This window comes from Thunnus albacares, chromosome 7 (genome assembly GCF_914725855.1).
Source record: "Thunnus albacares chromosome 7, fThuAlb1.1, whole genome shotgun sequence".
Lineage (NCBI taxonomy): Eukaryota > Metazoa > Chordata > Actinopteri > Scombriformes > Scombridae > Thunnus > Thunnus albacares.
In genome coordinates, this window is record NC_058112.1 from 6,538,787 (window position 1) to 6,562,627 (window position 23,841).

The 23,841-nt window shown below is 40.7% G+C and overlaps 1 protein-coding gene across 2 annotated transcripts in view; it reads right to left on the reverse strand.

The window, feature by feature from the left end:
- ppfibp2b (PPFIA binding protein 2b) overlaps positions 1–23,841 on the reverse strand; it is an 86,220-nt gene that overhangs the window by 1,995 nt on the left and 60,384 nt on the right. Inside the window, exons 8-30 of one of the 2 annotated variants that reach the window (XM_044355424.1) lie at positions 23,415–23,507; positions 19,329–19,457; positions 17,472–17,583; positions 14,616–14,677; positions 14,409–14,484; positions 14,186–14,268; positions 13,947–14,014; positions 13,791–13,856; positions 13,632–13,692; positions 13,318–13,365; positions 11,824–11,986; positions 11,454–11,486; positions 9,646–9,678; positions 9,065–9,200; positions 8,830–8,949; positions 8,395–8,545; positions 7,946–8,057; positions 7,745–7,833; positions 7,395–7,517; positions 5,064–5,189; positions 4,779–4,967; positions 3,568–3,768; positions 1,984–2,049 (exon numbers count right to left, since the gene is read on the reverse strand). In XM_044355424.1, coding sequence (XP_044211359.1) covers positions 1,984–2,049; positions 3,568–3,768; positions 4,779–4,967; positions 5,064–5,189; positions 7,395–7,517; positions 7,745–7,833; positions 7,946–8,057; positions 8,395–8,545; positions 8,830–8,949; positions 9,065–9,200; positions 9,646–9,678; positions 11,454–11,486; positions 11,824–11,986; positions 13,318–13,365; positions 13,632–13,692; positions 13,791–13,856; positions 13,947–14,014; positions 14,186–14,268; positions 14,409–14,484; positions 14,616–14,677; positions 17,472–17,583; positions 19,329–19,457; positions 23,415–23,507 — 2,340 coding nt within the window. The remainder of the gene's footprint in view (positions 1–1,983; positions 2,050–3,567; positions 3,769–4,778; positions 4,968–5,063; positions 5,190–7,394; positions 7,518–7,744; positions 7,834–7,945; positions 8,058–8,394; positions 8,546–8,829; positions 8,950–9,064; positions 9,201–9,645; positions 9,679–11,453; positions 11,487–11,823; positions 11,987–13,317; positions 13,366–13,631; positions 13,693–13,790; positions 13,857–13,946; positions 14,015–14,185; positions 14,269–14,408; positions 14,485–14,615; positions 14,678–17,471; positions 17,584–19,328; positions 19,458–23,414; positions 23,508–23,841) is intronic. The other variant, XM_044355425.1, reaches the window with a different exon arrangement.

The window sequence follows — 23,841 nt, forward strand, 5'->3', positions numbered from 1 at the left end:
TAACTTAAGAGGCAACATCAGGTTCATGGCAAGGACTATGGACAAGGACTACAAGGACTATATGTCCCGACACAGGCCTTGTTTGTTAATAGAAATTATACTGCTTATGTTAAAAAATGCTGTATAGCACCTTTTGGGATGTACAGTATGAGAACTGATCCAAAATCAGAGTCACACCAGCTTCACTGTAGAATAAGTAACAATAGACCTTTTTCACAGCAGATATTCTGACTTGTCACAGCAGGAAAAGCACAGGTGGAACTAATAACATTGATGATGCGCATTTACTCAAGTACTCCACTTAAATACAAGCATCTCCATTTTCTGCAGCTTTATACTTCTACTCCATTACATTTCAGAGGGAAACATTTTTACATACTACACTACATTTGACAGCTATAGTTACTTTGATGATTCAGATTTTCCATACAAAACATAGGTATTGGTATTATACATATCTACTATACATATTCAATTACCCAGTGTTAATCATTTAATGTAATATATACAGTATATAATAACACACAAACTTAGACAGGGCCAGTCTGTGTAATGACTATTTAATTTTATAAGTACATTTTGCCAATATTTGTTCTGTACTTAGGTGAAAATGTGAATGCATGTCTTTCTGGTATTACTACCAGTACTTTTACATTGTGGCAGTACTACATTGACTTAAAGGGATTTTTGGAAAATATGCATATTTTTACTGATCTGCTCTTGCGGAGTTAGATGGGAAGATCAATACCACTCTCATGTCAGTGGGTAAAACATGAAGCAACAGCCAGCAGCTGGTTAGCTTAGCTTAGCAAAAAGAATGAAAACAGGGGGGAACAACACACCTGGCTGTTCATATGACAATATCTGCCAGCAACTGTAAAGCTCACTAATAAACTCATAACATCTTGTTTGATTAATCCATATGAAAACCCAAATGTAAATACATCACATCATGGTTTTATGGGGGGTTGTGTGTTCGATTATTTCTTGGCCTGGCACAAAAATTTTTGACCTTTGGTCAGAGCCAGGTTAGTTTCCAACTGTTTCCAGTCTTTATGCTACGCTAAGCTAAGCATCTCCTTGCTGTAGCTTCATATACCAGTAGTATTAATCTTCTCATCTAGTTCTATGCAATAAGTTGAAAAGGTGACTTTTCAACTTGAAACCACTCTTTTAGGTAAAACTTTTATCTAAAAGAGTAGTTTGACATTATCTGTAAAAGGTCTGAGTACTTCTTTCACAGTGGGCAGTAAGCTGTACCAGTGATCCAGCATTTACAATACATTAGCCTGGAACTGGTAAAGCTACATGGAATGCTGCCATCATTAATTTTATTAATCACATTAATTGTGCTTTTCATGCTGCGATGTGAAAAGGTCTATCATTTCATTATCTGTCAGTTTGATTCAGGCTCATAGCCTTTTTAGTACCATTATAGCACAGTGTCACTGTTTCAACAATAATATAAAGATTTAATTCCAAAATGTCATGTATTCCTTTTGAAAAAAAAAAGGTCTTTGAAACAATAAATAAAGTCAAGATGATTGCTTCAGTTAGACTTAAAATATTTCACTTGAAATTAAACTCTTAAAAGTGTAATGAAACTGACATTTATTAAACATTTTTCTCGGAGCTCAACTGGTCCACATGAGATGTTGCATTAGGCTGCTACTCAGAGGTGGTTTTACACGTTTGTTATCCAGAGCCTCTGCGGTGAATCACTAAGACGACTTCACAACAGGAGCTGCAATCTGCCTGATAACACCAAGTAATAAAATACCAGCGAGCATGTTTCACACTTGAAGTTGTTTTCAAATTTACACTTAGACCTGTGGTGCTTTAATGTTTTTTCTCCCTCAGATTAAATCCAGTTTTCCACTTGAGTGACTCAAATGTCTCTTACAGCCAATGCAGAGCAGTTATTTGGTGAGTGAATCAGCTGCACAGGTTGTTAGTCAGCAGCTTGTGTGTGTTGGTGCTTACTGTGAGGTTGTTGATGCTTTCAGACAGAGCTTCTATTTGCAACATGGTGCCCTCTGTGATCGCCATCTGCAACATACACACACACACACACACACACACACAGATCTCATGAACCCAGGACAAGTCACGATTAGACGTACTTTCAGTGAAACAACGATGAGTTTCTCAGGTTTTAGTATATGGCAATTAATTACTGACTGGAGGGATGTATGAGGCTTGTACCTGCAGCTGCATGCTGAGCCATACTCAAACATGGGTTACCATGGTGATGGTCAGCAGCCATCTGGGGGGAAGCTGGTGTCATAAACAGCCATGACAGCCACCATGATGGTGAGGATGATGATGATGGAAGCAGGTTAGTGGTTGATGCTGGTTACTGAGGCATGTGGCCAGCCATGGCTCTAGATAGCAGCGCAGTGCATTTCTTCAAAGAAACACAGAATGTACAAAATACACACTTCAGGTGCCTCAAATCCCATCTGCTTCCCTTTTTCTCTTTATCTTCATGACGGAGATTGATCAATAAGAGAAATCAATAAGGGATGTCGTGTGTACCTCCTGAAGACAATACCTATCCCTAATATTGTTTAACATCCATAGAAAAAAAAAAAAAAGACACGCTGCTTCTGTTTCAACCTTTCTGCCCCGTGTTTAAAGAAGGAATCAACTTTAACACATGTATGATTTTGTTTATTAAATGATTTGGATCAATCTTTTTACATTTACATGACCACAGGTAGGCTTCCTTTAGCGGAGCAGGATCCTCTTTACTATAAAAATACTATTACAGTCAAATATGAAAATAACAGTAGAAAATCACCACCTCAGGTTCCAAACAAAATTTATAGATTATTACTATTACTACTATTTTAGAATTCACTCTGCAATGACATAAATATTAAATAAAATCCCTCCATAATAAGATTATGCAAATATTGCACAAGTTCATCTCAACCATGTGACAGAACTGTATTCAAACTACAAAATCAAAAGTGTAAATGATGCGATAGCGGACTCACACATATATAAAATCATCTAATGGTGATGCACAAATGTTAGAACAATGGCTTAATACTGTACAACAAGAAGATGTCCATGTATACTGTGTGGATCACAGGAAGTGATGTCACAGGAAGTGGAGTCCAGAGAGAGGCTGTGTTCTCTCACGATGAGTTAGATGGCACAAGTTTGAGGCTGAGGTCGGGTTAGTGAGGCATCTGACTGGAAATAAAATAAAAACACTTCAAGTGTGCAAGATTCATCATGTCAGTACACCCTTCATGACAAGCAGCTATGACTGTAGCACAGTCAGGCAGGTTTATCTGGGTGTCTGTGAGATCTCTTCACTCGTAAGGCACAGGGTCGGGCTGGTGGGCGGGGTTTAAAGGAGCAGGGAGGGGGCGGGCTGAGGTATGATGGGCCGCAAGCAAAGGAAGCAGAGTAGTAGTAGTGATAACCGCTTGGCTGATGGAACGATGAAAAGCGTGACAACATAGTCGTCCATGGTGTTGACATAGTATAGCCATGTCGTTGTCACAGCTGTTGTCATGGAGATGGGTCAGATCTGCCATCGTCAAGCCCCACCTGCTCCCTGGAGCGGTCGGGCTCTCGGTCCAGGATGGGGCTCAGGCCTCTGAAGCCAGCGTAGGGACGCATCTGCACCCCGTTGATCGCAGTCTGCCCCGACTGAGGCGAGGACGAATCGATGGGACAGATGTAGTCTGTGGATTCGTCTGGCCGCCTCCTCCTGAGGTGAGTCAAGTTAGAGAAGCCCAACTTCTTCGGCTGCAACGAAACAAGAAAAAAAAGATTTGACTGTCTTTTTAACCTCCTCTGCACCTGCTGCCATCAGTCTGAATCACAGGTGACTGAAATTAGATGATCATCAAGTATCAACATTTACTATTGTTACCTACAACACTAAAAAACAAGCACATACAAACAAGAACGGTCAGACATTAACATTAGTATATTCTTACAGATGGAGAGCAAATTAAATATGACGTTTATTGTTAAACTAATACATTTAAATGTAAGTGTGACAGACAATCCACAATATAAAGAGGGGTTTTTGCGAGGTCAAAGAGGTATTTTGTTCTGTGTCTTAACATCACACCTGTATTCAGTGTCTTCTTATACTCACACTTTCTTCTTTCAGTGCATGTGAGTAATAAACGGTACCACACACAGCAGCTTCTATAAATGTGTCCTTTAAGCTCACTCTTGCTGACTAAAGCTGCTGTGATATTATCACAAAGCACTATAGGATATCACTTGGTGTGTGGCTGGACCTCACAGATGAAATCCACCCAGAAATAAAGCTATTTTAGTGTTTTTGAAACCCACGGTCTATTACATTACATTTGTCCTAAAAACCATCCATATAAATATTTCCTGCTCATGGAGTAGCTTAGGAAAATTAAGATTAGAGTGTCCAAGGTCATAAATGGGTCAATAGCAAGTGTGAATGGTGTTTTTTTTTTTTTTTTTTTGCTTCAGCGAAGCACAGAGGGACTTAGAGTGGAGGCTGTAGCTGATGGCTGAGTCTTAAAGCTGTGAGGAGGAGCAGAGCAGTCCCGGGTTTACTCTGCTCTCGCAGGCTTAAACAAACTGAAGGGTTTAGAGCTTAAACTGAGCTGAAGCACCAAGGTCTCACCACGAATTAAGGTGCTTTCTCTCACACATGCAGGAAGAGAGGTGTGTGTTCTCTTAACGTTAAGAATATTATGCTGCCTCTGAGTACTTCCTCTTTTACTCCAGGCTGTATAATGACGCTTGTGCTTTTATTTTCTCACCTTGACTTTAGCGGTCGTGTTGAGAGGTGTGTAGCCCACGGCCTCAGTGTACTCTCTCTTCTCCTGCTGGGCCTGTGCTCCCACCAGGCTGTTGAAGTTGGTGGTTAAGTGGCGTCTCAGCAGCGTTTTCTGAGGAGGGATGTTCAGCAGCATGGCCAGCGTGTCTGAGTTAAAACGAGGCTCCAGCATCTGTGAGGGGAGAGATGAATTTAACATGCTTTGTGTAGCTTTGTTTTTTGTCTTTTTGTCCCATTAACCGTATGATTGTGTAGTGATTGTACTCACTACCAGCCCTCCGTGTACTCCGCTACCCCTCAGGTTTGGTGCATACTCTGCCAGGTCTACAGATCTCAGCCACTCCATCACTCTGTGGTTGGACCACTGGACCACCTCATTGGGAGTGAACTGGTTCTGAAATACACACACACACACACACGGTTGCATGTATGGACACACACAGCGATTTACACCCACCCACAAATATGTCCATTAAAAGAGGAACAATCAAAAGTTTCAACGGCATTTCAAACAATAAGGGATTAATATGTTGTGTGAAACGCAAACACAAAGAGGGATTACAGAGATTGGAGACAAACAAGAAAAAATACATTTTTGAAAGAGTTTTACATTTTTACTACACTTCATATGTTTGAACCATTTTTGTGTTTTAAAACATTTTTGAAATTTAGAATTTAGAAAATGTTATTTTCTATTTTGCCTTTAACTAAATTTTATGCAGACTTGATGTCAAAGGTGATGGAATAGAGACAACATCTGCAAGTTTCAAAAGTCTAAAAACAGATGCTAAAATCTGGAAGCGGAGTTTATACAGTATGTATAGCACCTTTCAACAACAAGGCAATTCAAAATGCTTTACAGGACATGAAAAGACATTCAGACAAGATGTAAGAAACAGTTACAGTGCAGTACAAGATATACATGAATAGTCCATTATTAATTTAATCAAAGGGAATGGCAAAAGTTATAAGCAAGAGTTTTAAATATGTGAAAGCTGCTCCTTTATGTTTAGTTTGGACTCTGTGGACAGTACCTGAGAGAAGCTAAAACTCACAAACACACTAATATGGTCCTTTAAACAACATGGAAGGGAAAGCTGCATTATCTTAAAATCTAGAGATCAGCATTTTGGTACTTATTGCCTCCTTTGAGGATAACCCTAACCCTTTAAATGCACAATATGTAATTTCAGCCACTAGGGGTCTCTCAATCAAAACAATAACAAAAGGCGGAGTGTGATGACGGTGTGAAGTAGCAAGGGATCATGGGAGTTGTTGTCTTCGTTGTTAAATCATGGATGTATAAAGAGAACGAGCGAAAGTCACTAGTGCGCATGCTCTATGGGCCGCACAATGCGGAAGATCCGGGTACTTTCATACCGGGAAGTCAATTTTTTATTGCTTCATGCACCACTGAGCAACTTTCATAGAAGTGAACGGGGCCCCGTCTCCGACGCTGTATCAAGTTCTCTTTATACATCCATGTGTTAAATAACCAGCTTCACCAGGATAGGATTACTCCAGTGTTAATCATTCGGGATGTTTTTGCCGGGAGCCGCAGAGGTCTCCTTCTCTCGAGAACAAACGGACCCGGAGATTACAGGTAAAAACACTGAATAAAGCTGTTTCACCTAAAAAATCAGTGTTTCTCCGACGATGTACAGCGACCACCGGACGTCGGGTACGGGCTGTTAGCCGAGCTGCTGCTAACACTTGTTCGGTTTATTTCTCTTATAACTTTAGATCCAGACGTTCGACCGGTTTCTCCCGGGAGCTGAATTATCCTCAGAGGTCTCCTCCTCTCCAAAAACAAACGTACACGCAGATTGAAATCGTTGAAATACTAATTAAAGCTGTTTTACCTAAAAAAAAAAAATCAGTGTTTCTCCGACGATGTACGGCGACGACCGGACGTCCGGTACAGGCTGTTAGCCGAGCTGTTGCTAACACTTGTTCCGTTCATTTCTCTGATAACTTCAGATCCAGACGTCCAATGACTAAAATCCTTCTTCCGGCTAAAAGATATAGTTAAAAGCGACCTAAATTTATCATGAAAATGTGGCTTACAACTGAGTAAAAGTCCATTTATAACAGTTTCTGTGGAACAAACACAACGCTGATGTATTATCTTGTATGTGTGCAAGTTACTCTTTGGTAGACGCCATTGTAGCGGACAAACACAGCGCCGCCGTATGTATCTTGTGCATGTTTACTCTTTGGTAGAGGAGGTATGACGCCATTGACATGCGACCAAATGAAATGGTCCGTTACTTTGATTAAATTACAGATTTCTCTGGGTTTGAACATTGTTGGAAACATTTGGGATAATGTAAGTACACAACTCAACAAAATATATAACATAGGTCTAGTTGTTTTTAGACATTTTAATGTGGAATAATTACATATTATACCTTTAATTCTGAAGAAAGCAAGATGTGCTAGAATTTAAGATATAAAATTACATTTCATTTAGTTACATTTCATTTAGTAGGAGTGTGCAGCATTCCCACTACTTTCGCTGATGTCTATCTTTGAGCGATTACCTCACTAGAATAGATGTGCATTTTCCTTTAAATATGCTCACACACACCTGACTTACCTCATTGCTGGGCCTGCGTTTGAGGCAGTTAGAGTTGAACTTGTTGACATGCAGAACATGGATGGCACACTTGATGCTGAGGTGATGCAGCTGGCTGGTCACTTTTAGGTATAGCAAGTCATTCTGAGATGGAGAGAAGAAAGAGAGATGAGTGGAAATACAGGAGAAAGAAAAGATGAGCAACAAAACACCTAGGCAGCCAATGTTTTTAGTACTTTTAATATCAAAGAAGCCAAAACGTACGAGAAATTTACTCCGATTTCACTAATCTGGAATTGTACAGACCCTGGTTTAACTTTACACCAGTGCAAAGCTGTCATTAACCTTCACATCATTAGCTACAAACTCACCACAGTGAGGTACTGCAGCATCTGTCCATCCACTCTTCCTTCATTAAACTGGTCTTTGTACTGAGGAAGGCCAATGTCATCCAGCCAGCCTTTGGAACACAAAATATCACAGTTTTTAATCAAGATAAACTTCAGGATAAAGTTCTATCTGTGAATATGTTTGTGTCTGTGAGTTTGTGTGTGTGAGATTTCAGTACATACGAGTGACCCAGACGTAATCGAGCTCTGCAGACTTCTCAGGCTGCTTGCTGCTGAACGTCTTGATGGCGAGCTGGAGCTTCTTCCTGTGCAGCGGATTCTTCACCGCCAGTTCCTGGAAACAGAAAGAGACCAAATTCACATTTCTTGTCACGGTTACTCATTACATTAAAAGGTCCACCTGAAAAAGACAAAAAAACATGCATCCTGATGAGAGAGACAGAGAGGGTTGGGGGTGTCGGAGGTGGACAATGTGACAGTGTTGAAGGCGAAACTAAAGAGCAGCTTGAAAAGCAGAGGCAGGCGTTGCTAAATGCCGACTAGACAGACAGACAGCAACAACGATCAGACAGGTAGAAATACAAAAAAACGAAATTGACAGGCTGGGTGGAAGATTATTTTGTCAGGTAAACTAGCAAACATTTCAAAGCGCCTCACAGATGTGTGTGTACCTTCTCTAGGTCTTGCGGGGTGGCGGACAGCAGAGACTGACCGCTGGTGACCCAGTGGCGAGCGAGGATGCCGTACTGACCGAGTCCGATGTCCTCGAGCCAGTCGCACACCTGCTCTGTGCTCCACTTAGAAAAAGGCATCTTCAGGTCTCTGACATGGTGGAAAGAAAAGAGGAAAGATCAGCACTGACAACAGAAACGTTTTTAAATGAGATTCATGGACCCAGAACCACACACAGTATGTTTTCATAGTGAATCTATTCACAACAAGCTCCACAGAGTTTAAAGGTGTGTTAAAGTTGAATCAGCACCTCGCCAAAACAGTGTCAACAAAAACTGAACATTAGAAACTTGACTGAGTGTCAAGTTTCTAATGTTCAGTGAGAGTCAACTGATGCCAGTGAGAGTCAACTGAGTGTATACATGTTTTTGTACCGTGTGTTCCCTGAGCGGGCCAGTCGTGGTCCAGCTGTGGCTCGGAAGCCTCCCCTCCTGAACTCTCCCTGCTCTGGGTCGTGCACCTGAACGGGACTACCTGACTGACTGCGACGAATCCTGAGGACAACAAAAACACTTGTGAGTGTGTGAGGGAAAAACGTACAGATAGTCAAAAACTAAGAGAATGAAAAACGGAGAACGACGAGGTGAGACATGTGAAAGCAAAACGTACTTCCCCCAGAGTTTCTTAATGCCTCTGTGACTCTTCCTGTTGTCTGGTGAGACAGGGGATTGCTGTCCAGAGTCCACTCCAGAGGACAGGGGGGACTGGTCTGACAGGACACACTCCTCCAGCTTTTCTGGACTCCCTGGCAGCCAAAAACAGAACAACAGGAACATTGATGTAAAACCGTTATGTTTTAACATCAGCATCAGCAGCTCTGGTCACATACTATCACTCAACATGCAGTTGAATGCAGCAGATAGTGATAGTCTACTGGAAACACATGGATACATTTGGTGTCCTTATAATTTAATAGTAAATTTGGTCTACAAGTCAATTTTCCAAAAGCTGTTTTTTCACCATTTTCCAGATTTTTCTTACAACAATAAACCAAAGACAACAATTAAAATAGACATTAGAATAATATTAAAAGCAGTCCATCTCTGGTCATTCAGTGCCCATACCACAGCACTACCGTACAGAAAGTGATATATCCAGCTATTCAGATAGTGTTAGTTTCTGTTCTAAGAGCTCCCAACTGAGTAGTAAAAGAACTACTGTACACACTAGTGTTGTGATGCAGTACCCACCAACATCATAGAGGTCATGTTTTCCAGGAGATCCTGAGGCAGAGGAGGTTAGTAAAGTGAGAAGAAAGCAAGCAAAAGCAGGCATTAGTCACACCTTCTTTATCTTCATAATAAATGTTTATGCACTCAGTTCATGTTAAGTGTGTGAACTGAAAACATGCAAATCCATGAGCCTTAGGCAGTTTCCAAACTGCAAACTCAGATTCTAGTAAGATTAAGTCTAAGATTAAGTCTTCTTGTTGACATGAAACCCATATTTATCCTACAGATACAGTGAGTGTGGTTGAATATTGTCAGTGTACAAGACATATACAGTATGTAATGTCACCTGGACTGACAGGATGACTTACAGACTGATGAGGTCATGCCACACCTAGAGGGTGCTGGGTTTGTTTTTCTTTCCTCAGTGCAAGATTCTTTATCTGCAACATCATCCTTTTAACTCTGACCAGAGACTGAAAAGACAATTCCCTTCTTGAGGAGTTTAACAAAGGTGGTGCTAAAATAAACTCACTCTACAGGAGCTTTAATTCGGCTCCCACCTCATCACATGTATACAGTAGAGAAAGAAGTATTTAGATCCTTTACTTAAGTAAAAGTACCAATACAGCAACGTAACAATACTCTATGAAAAATAAGTATTATGAGCTTGATGTAGTTAAAGTATTACAGTAGAAGTAGTGGTTTGGTCCCTCTGACTGATATATTATTATATATGACATCATTAGATTAGCTGTTGTAGCTGCTGGAGGTGGAGCTAGTTTGAACTACTTTATATACAGTTAGCTAGTTTAGTCCCTGGTTCTCAACCTAGGGGTTGAGCCCCTCCAAAGGGTCACCAGATAAATCTGAAGGTTGGAGGAAAAAGTTTAGAGGAAAAAATCACTATTTGGTGGAGCTGTTAACAACTCATAGACATCTGAAATGTGTCCCGACTACACACTGCTTTTAGTAAGACGTCAAAAGCCAAAAAGGTTGGAAACCACTGGTTTCATCTTTAACAATGTGTTGTATCTTAAAAGTTTGTTATATTATCCATTTTGTCAAATCTTCATCTGAAAAGTAACTAAAACTGCCAAATAAATGTAGTGGAGTAGAAGTATAACATAAAATTGAAATACTCAAGTAAAGTACAAGTACCTCAAAATTGTACTTAAGTACAGTAAATGAGTAAATGTACTTAGTTACTTTCCACCGCTGCATGTATATAATTGGCAGAAGACTACTGTTGCACTGAGCCCTTGCTTGATGTGCTCTGTCTCAGCAACATCCTGCTCCAGACTGTCAGTGAGAGCGTGCTGGGTGAGGCAGTGAGAGTAAAGGGGGGGATGTCAGGTTGCATCCTTGTTTGTTTACTTTGGATGTCTAAGCTAAGATGAACTGTACACATCCTTAAGCATGCACCCCTCGCCCTCTCAACAGCCCTCTGATTACTCTCCTGCTTTAAGCTCTGCCTCTGTGTGGGCGGATACATGGGTGGCTGTGCCTATTAGCTTAAGTGTGTGTGTGTGTGTGTTTCAGTGAACGCTGATGTGAGAGAGCCGAACATTATCTTCAACAAGCTCTCTGAGTCATGAGGGAAGCCTAATAATCCAGAGTTTAAAGCTGCTTGATCTCCAATTACTCACACGGAGTCTGCTCACCTCTGAGCTTTGACTGTGACAGACAATCTTGTTTTCTTTACGAGATAATGTCCGTGAATTTTATTTGACAAAACACGCTTGTTTGTATGATTTCAGAGCCGGAGCAAAAACATTACTGAATTGACTCCTGAAGTGTGTTTGAATTTCTGTGTGAGCATACAGTACCTAAAGCTGGAGCACTGGCACTCCTGCAGCGAACTGCAGCCAGAACACAAACAGAGAAAAGCAGCAATCCCACAGCAAAGCAGAAAGAAGAAGGAGGAGGAGGAGGAGGAGGAGGAGAAAGGGCACAGAGAAGGAAGCAGTTGGAGCAAAGTTAGTTGACAGAGAGTTATTCAACATTTACAGTTAATTGCATTAGGCTTTTTTTTTTAAATCCCACTTAACCAGTGCAGTGTCTAGTCATGCAGATCTTTTCTGTTTTTATCGGAAAGGTTTGAAACAGACAATAGAGAAAATCACATCCACAGCATCTGCAGAAAATACCAGACTTAGAGATATAAATATACCAGACTTAGAAATATCAAAGACTCACTCAGACTGTAGTCCTGGTCGTGGCTGTGGACAGGAGAGAGCTGGACAGGAGATAAATACTCTCCGTCTCTCTCGCTGTCGCCGTTCATCTCGGCCCTCAGCTCGCTGTTTTTACTCATTTTCCCCGGCAGAGTCTGGTACTTGTTCAGCTCCATGTGGGGATTCTGCAGAACACAAAAAAAACAAAACAGTGTCAGCTTTCTTTTGTGTAGTCTAGCACCATTTTCTAAAAATGAACTACCATAAAATGAAATGATGAGCTCTGAATTTAAATGTACAATGTTCTTTGCGATAGATAATATTAATGAAGAAAAGTGGACACATCGTCTTCTGATATATTATGATATTCAGTCTCAAGTCATAGTTAAAATATCTGGAAACTCAGTGATGTTAGCTAAGAGTTTCAGTACATTTTACATCCTATTCTCTCTACATCTGCATACAAGCTGGACAGTCTCATGTAAATATCTTTCATAAGATAAGAGTAGGATCATGATTTGATTTGCTCCTTGGCTCTGTTGCATAACACCGTGTCCTTTGGAGGGTGAATGTCTGCTGCTGCCGCTGCTGCTATCTGACCAGCACCAAAGTCACCGGGGCTCTGAAGGAATAACAGGAGAAAGGCCAGCAGAAAGAAACAGCTGGGAGGCAGCCTTGATGCCAAGCACTACTGACAGCCACTTCAGGTGGGTCGTGGCCCTTTGTTTTTGTGTGTGTGTGTGTGTGTGTGTGTGAATGAATATGTGTTTCCCTGTGTGTGTGCAGCATGAATATCCGTGGAGCGCAGGAATATGTGTTGGAAGGCTGTGGTCACATAGGAGGCATTATTTCTTTTCCTCAAAGGGAAATCTTGATGTGAACTTTGCTTGTCACACTGGGAACAAGAGGTCAAAGGACACCTGGAGCGTTACATCATGCTCAGTATTACTCAGTTAATCTCATTTTATGAAGGGATTTCAAGAAAAAGTAGAGGCTGTGAGCTGTTTAGTATTTTGCATCAGTCTGTGACAGATCAGTATTTCACTTAATCTGCTGCTACACCTGCAGTCCTCTTAAGCATTTCATCTATTTAAGCAAGATGAAAATGGTAATGTACTGTACAACTTAAAGTACTTCATAAAAAGTATCGCTGGCACTACTGTTTGTCAGTGGTTTCTTCAGCCTCTACAATGTCAGGTGAATAATTTAATAACTCAAAATATTTCAAGGTGAATAAAACTCACGTGTTTATTATCAATAATAAATATGCAGGAATGTGTCAGGAAAAGGTCCAACTCACTTTCAATTCAGTCTTTAAAGTTTGCTTTATCTACAAAATGTATTTACACAAAGTTCTATAGATTTTACTGAAGACTGATGTCAGATCAGGTGCACATCGTCCCTGTTATGTAATGAAATATAATGTATAAATGTACATAATGTGTGTTTCTTTATGAAGCAGCGTGTTACAGTAGGTGAAGGTTAGCTTGTGTGACATCATGCAGCAGATCAGTACCTCTGCACCTACATCTGATTCCCTTTCAACTGGCTGGATCTCTACAGCCTACAACCAAAACGGACACAGGAGAGAGGAAGGAACACACACATACACACACAAACAAACAAACAAACCCAGAGTTAGCAGGTTAGTAATCAAACAGTCAGATTAAATGAACATCGATGTTCGGTTAGAAAGAACAGAGTTAGCGGAAGCAAGTGTAGCGGGTTGGATTAGATATATAGATTAGTTAGATTAGATCCATTTATTATTATTTATTGTTGAAAATCAACTAGTAGCAGTAAACAACTGATTGAAATGCAGTGATAAACCTTTAGTAAGGATCCGCTCTGCAACTCTTCAAGACTGCTGGACAGCAACCTGCGCTGATGCCTGAGGAAAAACAGATTGTCATCATATAATTTCTATTTGATGAACTGTTTTTACTTTGTATCTGCTGTGAATGAGAGTGACACACAGTTTCTACTCACCATGATCCATTAAAGAAGCTTGTATCTCCAGTGGATATCAGCGATGTGTCCATCGAGTTCTGAATACTAGAGCAAATGGCACACAAGAGTTAGGATTAACATTCAATTGTGAGATGTGTAATGTGTGTGTGTGTGTGCTGTGTGTTTATGCTATACCTTGAATCCAGTTCTCTCTGGTAGGGGGATGAGGATAACATAAGAGGAGAAGATCCTCTGGATGAAATCTATGCAGAGACAAAACATAATTTAGTTTTTTCTCTCTTTGTAATAAGTTCTTCAAGCAAAATGTGAGTGCTTTTTGAATTACTGCTCAAAATTGTTTAAAATTGTTAGAGGTTGTAACCCCCCCCCCCTCAAAAAAAAAAAAAAACAATACATACACTGCATGGTCTTACCTCTGACCTGAGCATATCAGAGTGAGCTTTGTGTGTGATGGCTCGGAGTTTCAAACTGCCACTCAGCTCCTCTTCACTGCTCCCTAGTTGGTGGAAACACAAATAACAGACGGCAGAGGAGAGGAATGTTTATCCATAAAAACATGACCTAATAAAGGGTAATGTTTCAACATTCCACTTTAAACAAAACTCTTATTTCAGAAAGAATAAATATCATTCTTACCCTGTGTGAGCGCCATGACTTCCCTCATCTTTCTGTACTGGCTGAGCAAAATGGTCAGCTCCTCTATACGACGGTCCTGTTAACAGCAAGTAAAACAGATGTGACCCAGAATCATCAAATATATAATATATAATTATTCTTATCATACAACTCTGAGCATGTACGAAGATTTTAAATTTTTGTAGTATTGGACAAAAATTGGTTTACCTTTTCATCATTTGAAGCTAACAAAGATTCCATCCCCACCTTCAACCTCTGGTATTCCTGGTCTAACAAAGAAAAATGAGGCATTAAAATGTTATTTTGGACTCACAGTAACCTCATGTCAAGTTAATTCAGGGTATCTGACGGGTGACAGACATGACAGCCATGCTAGCCATGTTAACATGAATAAACAAGCAAAACAAATAAACACTGACAGCACAACTGCCCATACAGCATCACCTGAGACAAACACTGCAGCTGTTCATGACGATGTAACTGCTGATGGTGCCAGTACCAAGAGAAAACAAGATCCATAAAATGTTGTTTTTACAAAGCTTTTATCAGCAACAATGTACAAACACACACACAAACCTGGGGCCAAATGTCACTCAACATCCTTTCAAATACAGACATCTATCTTAAAGGGGAACTCCACCAATTTCACAAATAGCTGTCAGTTTACTAGTATTACTCAGCCTGTTAAAACTGATGTATGATGTCTTTTGTGGTTTTAGAGGAGCTTTGTCAAGTGTCAGAACATAACCCTGATAGTCATGTGATCAGGGTTATCTCAGCTTGGGTTGGATGTCAAATTTATAACAGACAGTTTTTGAAACATGACTTAAACACCTCACTGTGCATATGAATCCTTGACTTCCTGACGGGCAGACCCCAGGTGGTGACGGTAGGTGGACACACCTCTTCTACCCTCATCCTTAACACCGGAGTACCCCAGGGCTGCGTTTTGTGCCCCCTGCTGTACTCCCTGTACACACACGACTGTGTAGCCACTTTTAACTCCAACACCATCGTCAAGTTTGCTGACGACACAGCTGTGGTGGGCCTGATTACAGATAACAATGAAAAGGTCTACCTGAAGGAATCAGAGGACCTGACCCACTGGTGTCAGGACAATAACCTACTCCTGAACGTCAGCAAGACTAGGGAGCTGATAGTGGACTTTGGGAAGAAGCAGGGAAGAAACTACGCCCCCCTTAATATCAACAGGTCCTTGGAAGGCAGACAGCTTCAAGTACCTGGGTGTCCACTTCACCGAGGGTCTGACCTGGTGGCTTCATACTGACTTGGTGGTGAAAAGGCAAGGCAGAGACTGTTTCACCTCAGATGCTTCAAGAAATTCTGGGTATCCTCTCAAATACCAAGGAATTTCTACTCCTGCACCATCAAGAGCATCCTAGCAGGGAACATCACTGCCTGGTATGGAAACAGCATCGAACAGGACCGCAAGGCCCTGCAAAGAGTGATTCGTTCAGCTGAACATACAATAAGCAGTGCTCTATCCTGTGTATAGGATATTTACACCAGGTGCTGCAAGAATAAGGCTAGCAGGATCATTAAAGATCCCAACCACCTGGATAACGGGTGGTTCTCCCTTATCTCCCCCTGTGGTCAGGAGGAAGGTACCGGATACACCAAGCCAGCACTGAGAGGCTCAGGATGAGCTTACCTCAGGATCTAGGATCTTAAATGAGGTCACTGCCTGACACTGATACTAAGGACTAAAAGTCAGGATATCTCTGTCTCTATTGCTTCGATTCTGACCACTCTAATCTGTCTCTGGTGAGTGACCCAACTTCATGTGGAAGAGCAATGCTTAATTGCTGGAGTGCCCCTTTAAATGATCTGGCTTGCTGCAGTGGAGTCTGGACAAGCTAAAATCTGACTTGTTAAATTGCTCTGATGTACACAGAGTTTTATACATGCTTATGCCATGGCCACTGCAAATTCTCCATTCTGATTGGCTGGAAGGTGCGAAAGAGCTTTGAGCTAGTGTTATTTGTGTGCCCAAAAATAAAAAAGAGAGAATATTGTTGCTTCTCAGTGAGAACTACAACATTTTTTGTTTAAAATATTGCTGATATTTGCATGAATCTGAATATCTAAGTCAACTAACAGTAGGGGGATGAAAGAAAGGATTTTCAAAAGTAACTATAGTGAAGCTGCAGCTTGTGGGTCTGAGTGACAACTGCAGGGAGGAGAGAGTACATGCAACCACAACAGAAGAGAAAATATAGACCGACCCAGCTCTAGCTATACGCTGCCTTTAATGCAGGGGGCCCAGGAACAACAAATCATAATTTTTAAAACAGATAATCAAGATCGTAATTAGTTATGTGACTATATAAACAACTGATATTTTTAATTTGAGGACATATGGCATTTTGTTGGCAAGTGGCCATTGTATAAGCAGAATAATAACCTCCAAGTTCTGTGTTGCGCTGCTCGACACTCAACAGAGAAGAGGAGATCATGCCAGCCAGAAGATTTGAAAGGATGTAGTCTTGCTGCACTTCGGTTCAGTGAAGCTGGAATGTTTACTACGACTGACACAAACTGAAGCTCGGCTGTGGTCCAATCTCAAACCAAACACTCTGCCAACAGACACCTGCTTAAGAGACTGCTCAGCTTCAATATTCAAAGTGGACACTTACGGTTTTCAAATATTTGAGATTTGAGACTCTCTGGCTGAAGTGTGCAAACCAGTGAGTTTATGTGAAAATCACTGAAGCACCTGACTATATACTGAAGACATAACGAAGACACAGAAAACCAGTTGTCAGGTGGCTATACAGGCAGAGGAGTTTGGCTGGAAATGAGACCCGTTATGAAAGCACACGATGCCTTACATTTGTTAATCAGCTGCTTGATATACACCTCCTCTACAGCAGAGGGCAGCACAGAGTCAAGAACAAGTCAAGTATACAGCAGAGGAGAGAGGTTGATTAGATGTTACAGTAATCAGAGTTGACAGACATGCATATCGCTGGCTCTCACGCACACATCTGCACCGACAGATGTAGATCTGACGTGATTGGTCAGACTGTCAGCTGTGTGTACCTCTCTCTGCGTTGTCATTGGCTGTGCCACCTCTGGCCAGCAGCTGGGTCTGCAGGCATTCGATCTCTGCGTCTTTGGAGGCCACGAGCTGCTGCAGATCTGAGATTTCTGCCTGTGGAGGAAGACAGGGTGCATGTCTATGAACTGTGTCAGTCTTCCAGGTCATTGGGTAGCTAGGAGTTGTAAATCCACTGGATTTAATTACAATAATAAGAGTATTTTTTAATCAGGTCTGTTGACTGCTGGGACATCAGAATTTACATTTTGTTTCTGGTTCACACCTTAATTTCCTGAGATCTATTTAAGTCTCATGGCAGACATGTGAGAGCTGCGAGAGCCACATAACGAGGTGAGAATTGTTATCAAATCACTCGAGTAATGATATTAGACAGCATTGTGAGCGGATAATAATGTGAGTGCATCTCTCAAAAGCACACACCTACACACTGGGAAGACAAATCAGGCAATGAATAAGTCCATCACTAGGCTCACTGTGCCAGATGTGACTGTCATGTGATGAGAATTGGTTGTAAATTGTAAATTTTCTTCAAAACCCAAGACTATGTCACCTGGACTCTCCTGAGGACACCAAAGTATAGACAGTATGTTGGACAGAAAAGACAGATAATTTGAAAGAAGAGTTTATCTGAGTCACCGGAGCAGCAATCCCTGACGTGTCATGCTGTTCCACATTGTCCCAACTCAGTTCACATCTCTACTGAAGTTACTCTGATGACTCTCTCGTGACTGACGTGACTGCTTTTGTGACTTGAACAGCTACTTGGTCGAACCTGCACAAGTGTCTGAGAATATTTGTTCCATCCATCATTCACTTTCACTAAAACCTTTACAACTGACAAATCCAAAACTAACACAACTGCAAAATTTTGTTATTTGCACCCATGTGTGCTTGTGGCCTAAACTTATACTTGTGACTTTGCTCGTGTCTTTTTTATAAGAGATCAGAGGCTTCATGTTTTTTTGTTTTTTTATGGACTGCTGATACTGAGTTGCAGACTAAAGAACATGACAAAGCTGCTGGAGAACAGGAGCCCAGACGACAGGTGACAGAAAACAGGTGTGTGCAGCAGATTAGCATTAGGTGGTATGCTATAAAGGCAAACTTAACACCTCCTGCAGCTGCTTCACAATAGCAGCCTAACAGAGAAGTGAAGTGGGCAGAGACACAGAATAATTCAAAGTGACTACAGGATTGATGCAAATGTTTTGTGTGTTCCTAATTCACATTTTTCCCACCAGTTGGGTATTTTGAGCTTAATACAACAGAGCCTGTGAAATTTATGGTTGCTATAGAGAAGTTATAGAGTCCAGCAGCATATTTCAACAGTTATAACTCACTGTCAGCCAGTGTTGTCAAGGTGAGAAGTTGCTAATGCAGCTTTAGGTGCTGACTTTGAAAGAAGGGGATATCAATATCTAATGTGGGTAATAAATTGATTAACGAAGTGAACAGAAACTCAGCGTGATCACACACACACAAATGATGGATGTGCCAATGCAATATCACATCAGAAAAAGTGACAGAAAGGGAGAGAAACAGTCAGAGAGACACTGACACATGAGCACATATCCCTTAATTGTTTTACTGGGTTTTTTTTCTCAGTCTAACTTTAAGCCATCACAGGACCAACAAAATGCAACACAAGGAGGATCAGGAGGAAAAGGAGAGCTGCAAGTGCAAAATTAGGAAGAGGAGGAGGAAGTGGAGAAGCGTAAGTGCTTAAGAACACAGGGGGAAGAAGTAGAAAAGGAGGAGTATTAGGAGTATTAGGAAAGGACTAATCAGAAGGAAAAAAAACAGCAAGAAGAGCAGGGGAAGAGAGGAAGAGAAAGCACCTGTGCGCTGCGCCAGCGCTCCTCCCAGTGCTGCTTCTCCAGCTGTGTGTGCTCCACAGTCAGCTTGAGGCTGGACAGCTGGGTCATGAGCGACTGGTAACACACATGGAGAGAGTAAGAGATAGAGAGCTAGAGAGGAGAGAGAGACACAGGAAGAGGGTAATGACAGGGAAGGATTTAGAGATGTAGAGAGAAAGGAAGAGCGGAAAAAAAGTGAAGAGAGCAAGCCGCAGAGAGGGGTTAATAGAGAAGAAGAGAGGATGCAGATAGTGAAAGAGGGAGAGGAAGAGAGGAGGAAGGAAGCACTGTAAGCACAGAGGAAGCAACAGTAGTTTGACCTCCTTCAAATTAACCAAGAACAAACAATAGGTGCATCTCAATTCCCTTATTTGATCTTTCCTTGCCTTTCCATCCTCGCTTGACCCGGAAATAGTTCCGGTTCACCATTATAAAGGGAATCCCAAAGCACTTATTTCTGCTCTGAGGAGCCAGGAGCAAGGATACACAAGAGCAGCCTTCACAGAAGTCTTTAACTGGCCGACACGCCCATTATTGGATATAAGTTATTGATTGGATGCTGCAGCTGATCAGACTGATCTGATACATCACAACATCACTGCAGTTTTATACTGGAATGAAGACAGATAACAGATTCAACTCAAGTGTATCACTCCCGAGTTTTATATTTTATTTGTTTTCTGATTCATCATCTAGTTAAACATCTGTTACTTGTCGGTCTGAACAACAAGATTTTTCTTTTCATGATCTGTTATTTCCCCCATTAACTTTTATTATGGATAAAATTAAAGTCTGTCTGTCTGTCAGCAAGAAACGCAGTTTAAACACATTTATATTTTACATCATTCATCGTCATTTCTATTCAGTCACATGTGAGGCTGACTGTGATGTAGGTTACATCATTTCAATTTTCTCTGAAACATTTAGCCTAACAGATCATTTCCAGAGTTCAAACAACACCCTAATCATATTCTGGGTTATTAAACAATGAATAAATAATATAAATGCATTCTGCCAGTAGAAATGGTTGATGTGCCTCTGAGCAGGACACAGTATAAATACAGAATGCATGTTTTTATTATGTGTAAGTGTTTGTTGAACAAGTAACAGGCTACAGAGAGAAAACAGCTGCTTTGGCAGTGACAATTGTGCACCTTTTAGTATTAGCACAGCGCATGTGTGTACAGATGCAACTCCATCAAGTCTCTACAGCTGTTAAAATTCAACTCACAGCTGATCCAGCTGTGATCAGCTGCCACCGTCATCAGAAACCGACATCGCTTCACATGACGCTTCAGAGGAAAGGACATCTCATTTCTCTAAAACCATACTGTCTTTCCTTGTTTCCTCTTTCCTCGCATGGTTTCCTTGTCTCTCCATGCATCCTCGGTGGGAGGGACTTAGACGCAAGGAAAGGACGCAAGTGAAGGAATCGTGGATGCAATTTAAGGGGATTGAGATGCACCTTATGTGTTAGGAGAGAGATGCTCGATTTAGGAAATTAACCTCTTAAACTCTGCTGGTCAAAAGTTATGTTGTGCAACCAAGCTTTGTCCAAATTCAAAAATCATGACTTTACTTTATGCTGTAGTAAAGACTTCAAAGATTTCAAAAATACCAAAACATGTCAGGCTGACCTTTGAGAAAAGTGTATAAAATTATGAACAAGAAATCAAGAGTATTTTCACTTGATGTGATGGTAAAGCTACAAGAAACACTGTGTTGTGAGTTTGGATATATTTCATTCCATGTACAGTATATAACATAACTGAGTCAATATCACTAAAATGTTAAGTAATTACAAAACCTTTCCATTTAATACAATTGTATTTGTTTTAAGACAAAACCCAAGAAGAATTAAACAAATTCCCTTGAAAAACGGAATGTTTGTCTAATTAAATTATAATGAAATGTCTATATTTAAGAACAAACTACAACAAAAGTCAGCGCACCCTTCATTCTTTTATTTTTTTAATATTTGGTACGCCTGTCTTTAATTTTGATGACAGATTGGATCGTCCTGGACATGGATGATACCAGTCCAGAACAAATCTGTGGAGAGATGTTCTCATTCTTCACAGATGATTATTTTCAGCTGTTCTTTGCTGGAGGGGTTTTGTTGCTCTGCCTTCCTCTTTAAAATACTCTAAAGATGTTCTATTGGATTCAGGTCAGGGGAAATACTTGGCCAGGTCATAGTTTTTACTTTTTTCTTCTTTAAAAACTCTTGTGTGATTTTTGCAGTGTGTTTGGGATCATTGTCATGTTGGAAAATTCCTCTCCTGCCAAACTTCTTGAGACTGGGAGTCATCTTTTCATTCAGTATTTGGGTTTACAATCTTACATTCATAGTGCCATCTATAAATGTCATCTCCCTACACCTTTTGCACTCATGCAGCCCCATATCAACACACTCCCAGCTCCATGTTTCACAATTACCACTATGCAGTCACTGTGTTAGTCCTGGCCAGGCCCACACCAAACATGCTGGACCCCATCTGATCCAAACTAATATATTTTGGTTTCATCTGAACTAAGAATGTGCTGCCATCAGGCTTCTTGTCATGTTGTTTGGCAACGTTTAATCTTGCAGTTTTGTGAGCAATGGTTTTCTTTTTGTCTGTAGAAGTTGACTTCATGCAAAGTCCTTCACACTGTCTGAGCAGTCACTGAAACACCAATTTCCACAGATAATCTTTGTGCCAAGTCCAAAGCACGTCTGTTTTCAATGCAAGGTTGCATAAATAGCAAATTGTGCGTGCCATCATTTTTTGTGGACGGCCACTGCACCTTCTGTTATTGGTAGTATGGGTCTTCCTGTTCCTCCTAACTACTGCTGCAACTGTGTTTTGGCTTCTGTCCAGTAGCCTACTGATGATCTTGTACCCTCTCCCATCTTTATGAAGTCTCACAATCTGGTTTCTTACTTATTCAGATAATTCCTCACCACGTGGAGCCACCTTGCATGAGACAAAACCCAGACCAAAACTGAGAAGGTTGTGGTGTTCGCAGGTTCTTTTATAACCTTGTTCAGGCAATTAGTCTTAATTGGAAGTCACAAGTGTAATCATTTTTGTATCAGTGGTCACAGGTGTACTCACTTTTGTTGCATTGAGGTTGTACTTTGAGGCCTGTATTTTCAATGTAGTCTATTAGGTCTAGTCTAAATCTAAAATGTTTGTTTTTAATTACAAATAAGATCAAATACAATGGACTTCACCCTAAAAATACTACAATTATTGTAAGATGATACAATTTTGAGTCATTTAACAGTTTAGTGATATTGCACAGGGGTGTATTCAGTTTTGTTACATACTGTATATAAACACACATATTCCAACAGAGTATGTATGTGAAAAAGTTTTTTTTCCTGACTTCTGATTTAAAAACTAACTAAAAAGCAGTGTTTCACTACCTTCTCTGGCTGACATTTTGAAGTCTGTTGCACCTCTGACCACAGCCAGGATCACTGATGTGTGCTTTGTTGCACCTGTAACCCCACCCACTGGTGATGTCACATGGTACTGGAGTACACTTGTACATCATAGCAGCAAGGTGAGATGTTAAACCACTGAAGGTCAGCAAAAACTTTTTCAGCTGATGTTAAGTTGCTCTTTGAAGGGAAAATGTGAAGTTTAAGAGGTTAAATCCATTAGCAAGGCAAGAGAAGCGTCATCCAGTCCACATTACAAAGTTATATTATTTTGCATCCTGATACACAGTACTAGATAGATTTCTCTCACTCAGACATTCTTGCCAAAATGTCCAGTTTTAGAGGAAAAGCCCAGATGTAGGTTCATGTTCAAGAATACAATTTGCAGCTGTATTTATTTACATGTTTCTTCTGCAGCTCTGTACCTTGCATATTACCAACCCATTTTTCCACCCAGACTGCTGGAATCTGTAACACTGATACAAACTAAAAATTGATTTCTTTATCTACAGCTGTTACTTGTAAAACACACAACATAGGAACAATATGTACTGTATATATACTGTATGTAACTGGTCCAGATTGGCTGACTACAGAGGTATATGACTTATGCTATATGTTTGTGTAAGCTGTACCTTGGTGGCTCTTAGTTTCCTCTCATACTGGCTCTTCTCTCCCTCCAGCTCCTCCACTTTGTTCTTGAGCTGCTTCATTTCTTGTAGCAAATCCTGCAGAAAGCAGAAAAACCAAAACACGGTGTCTTTTAGTTCATAAATGTCTTTGTAAAAGCCAGCTTCAACAGTCTAAACAGTCATGCAGGTGAATTCACCTACTTGTGCACAATTATTCTGAAAGTTCAGATTTCTTAAAATTCTTCCAAACTTCAGAATCAGCAGGATGTTTGTCTGCATTACTGAACTGTGCACATGCCAACATGTAAATGGGAGGGTATTCAAACATCAGGTTCACATCAAGTGCAGTTATAAAGGTCTCCGGGGCCAGACAGTACAGTGGTTAATGTAGGAAACATGATCCTCCTGAAACAGACACCACAGCGTGCAG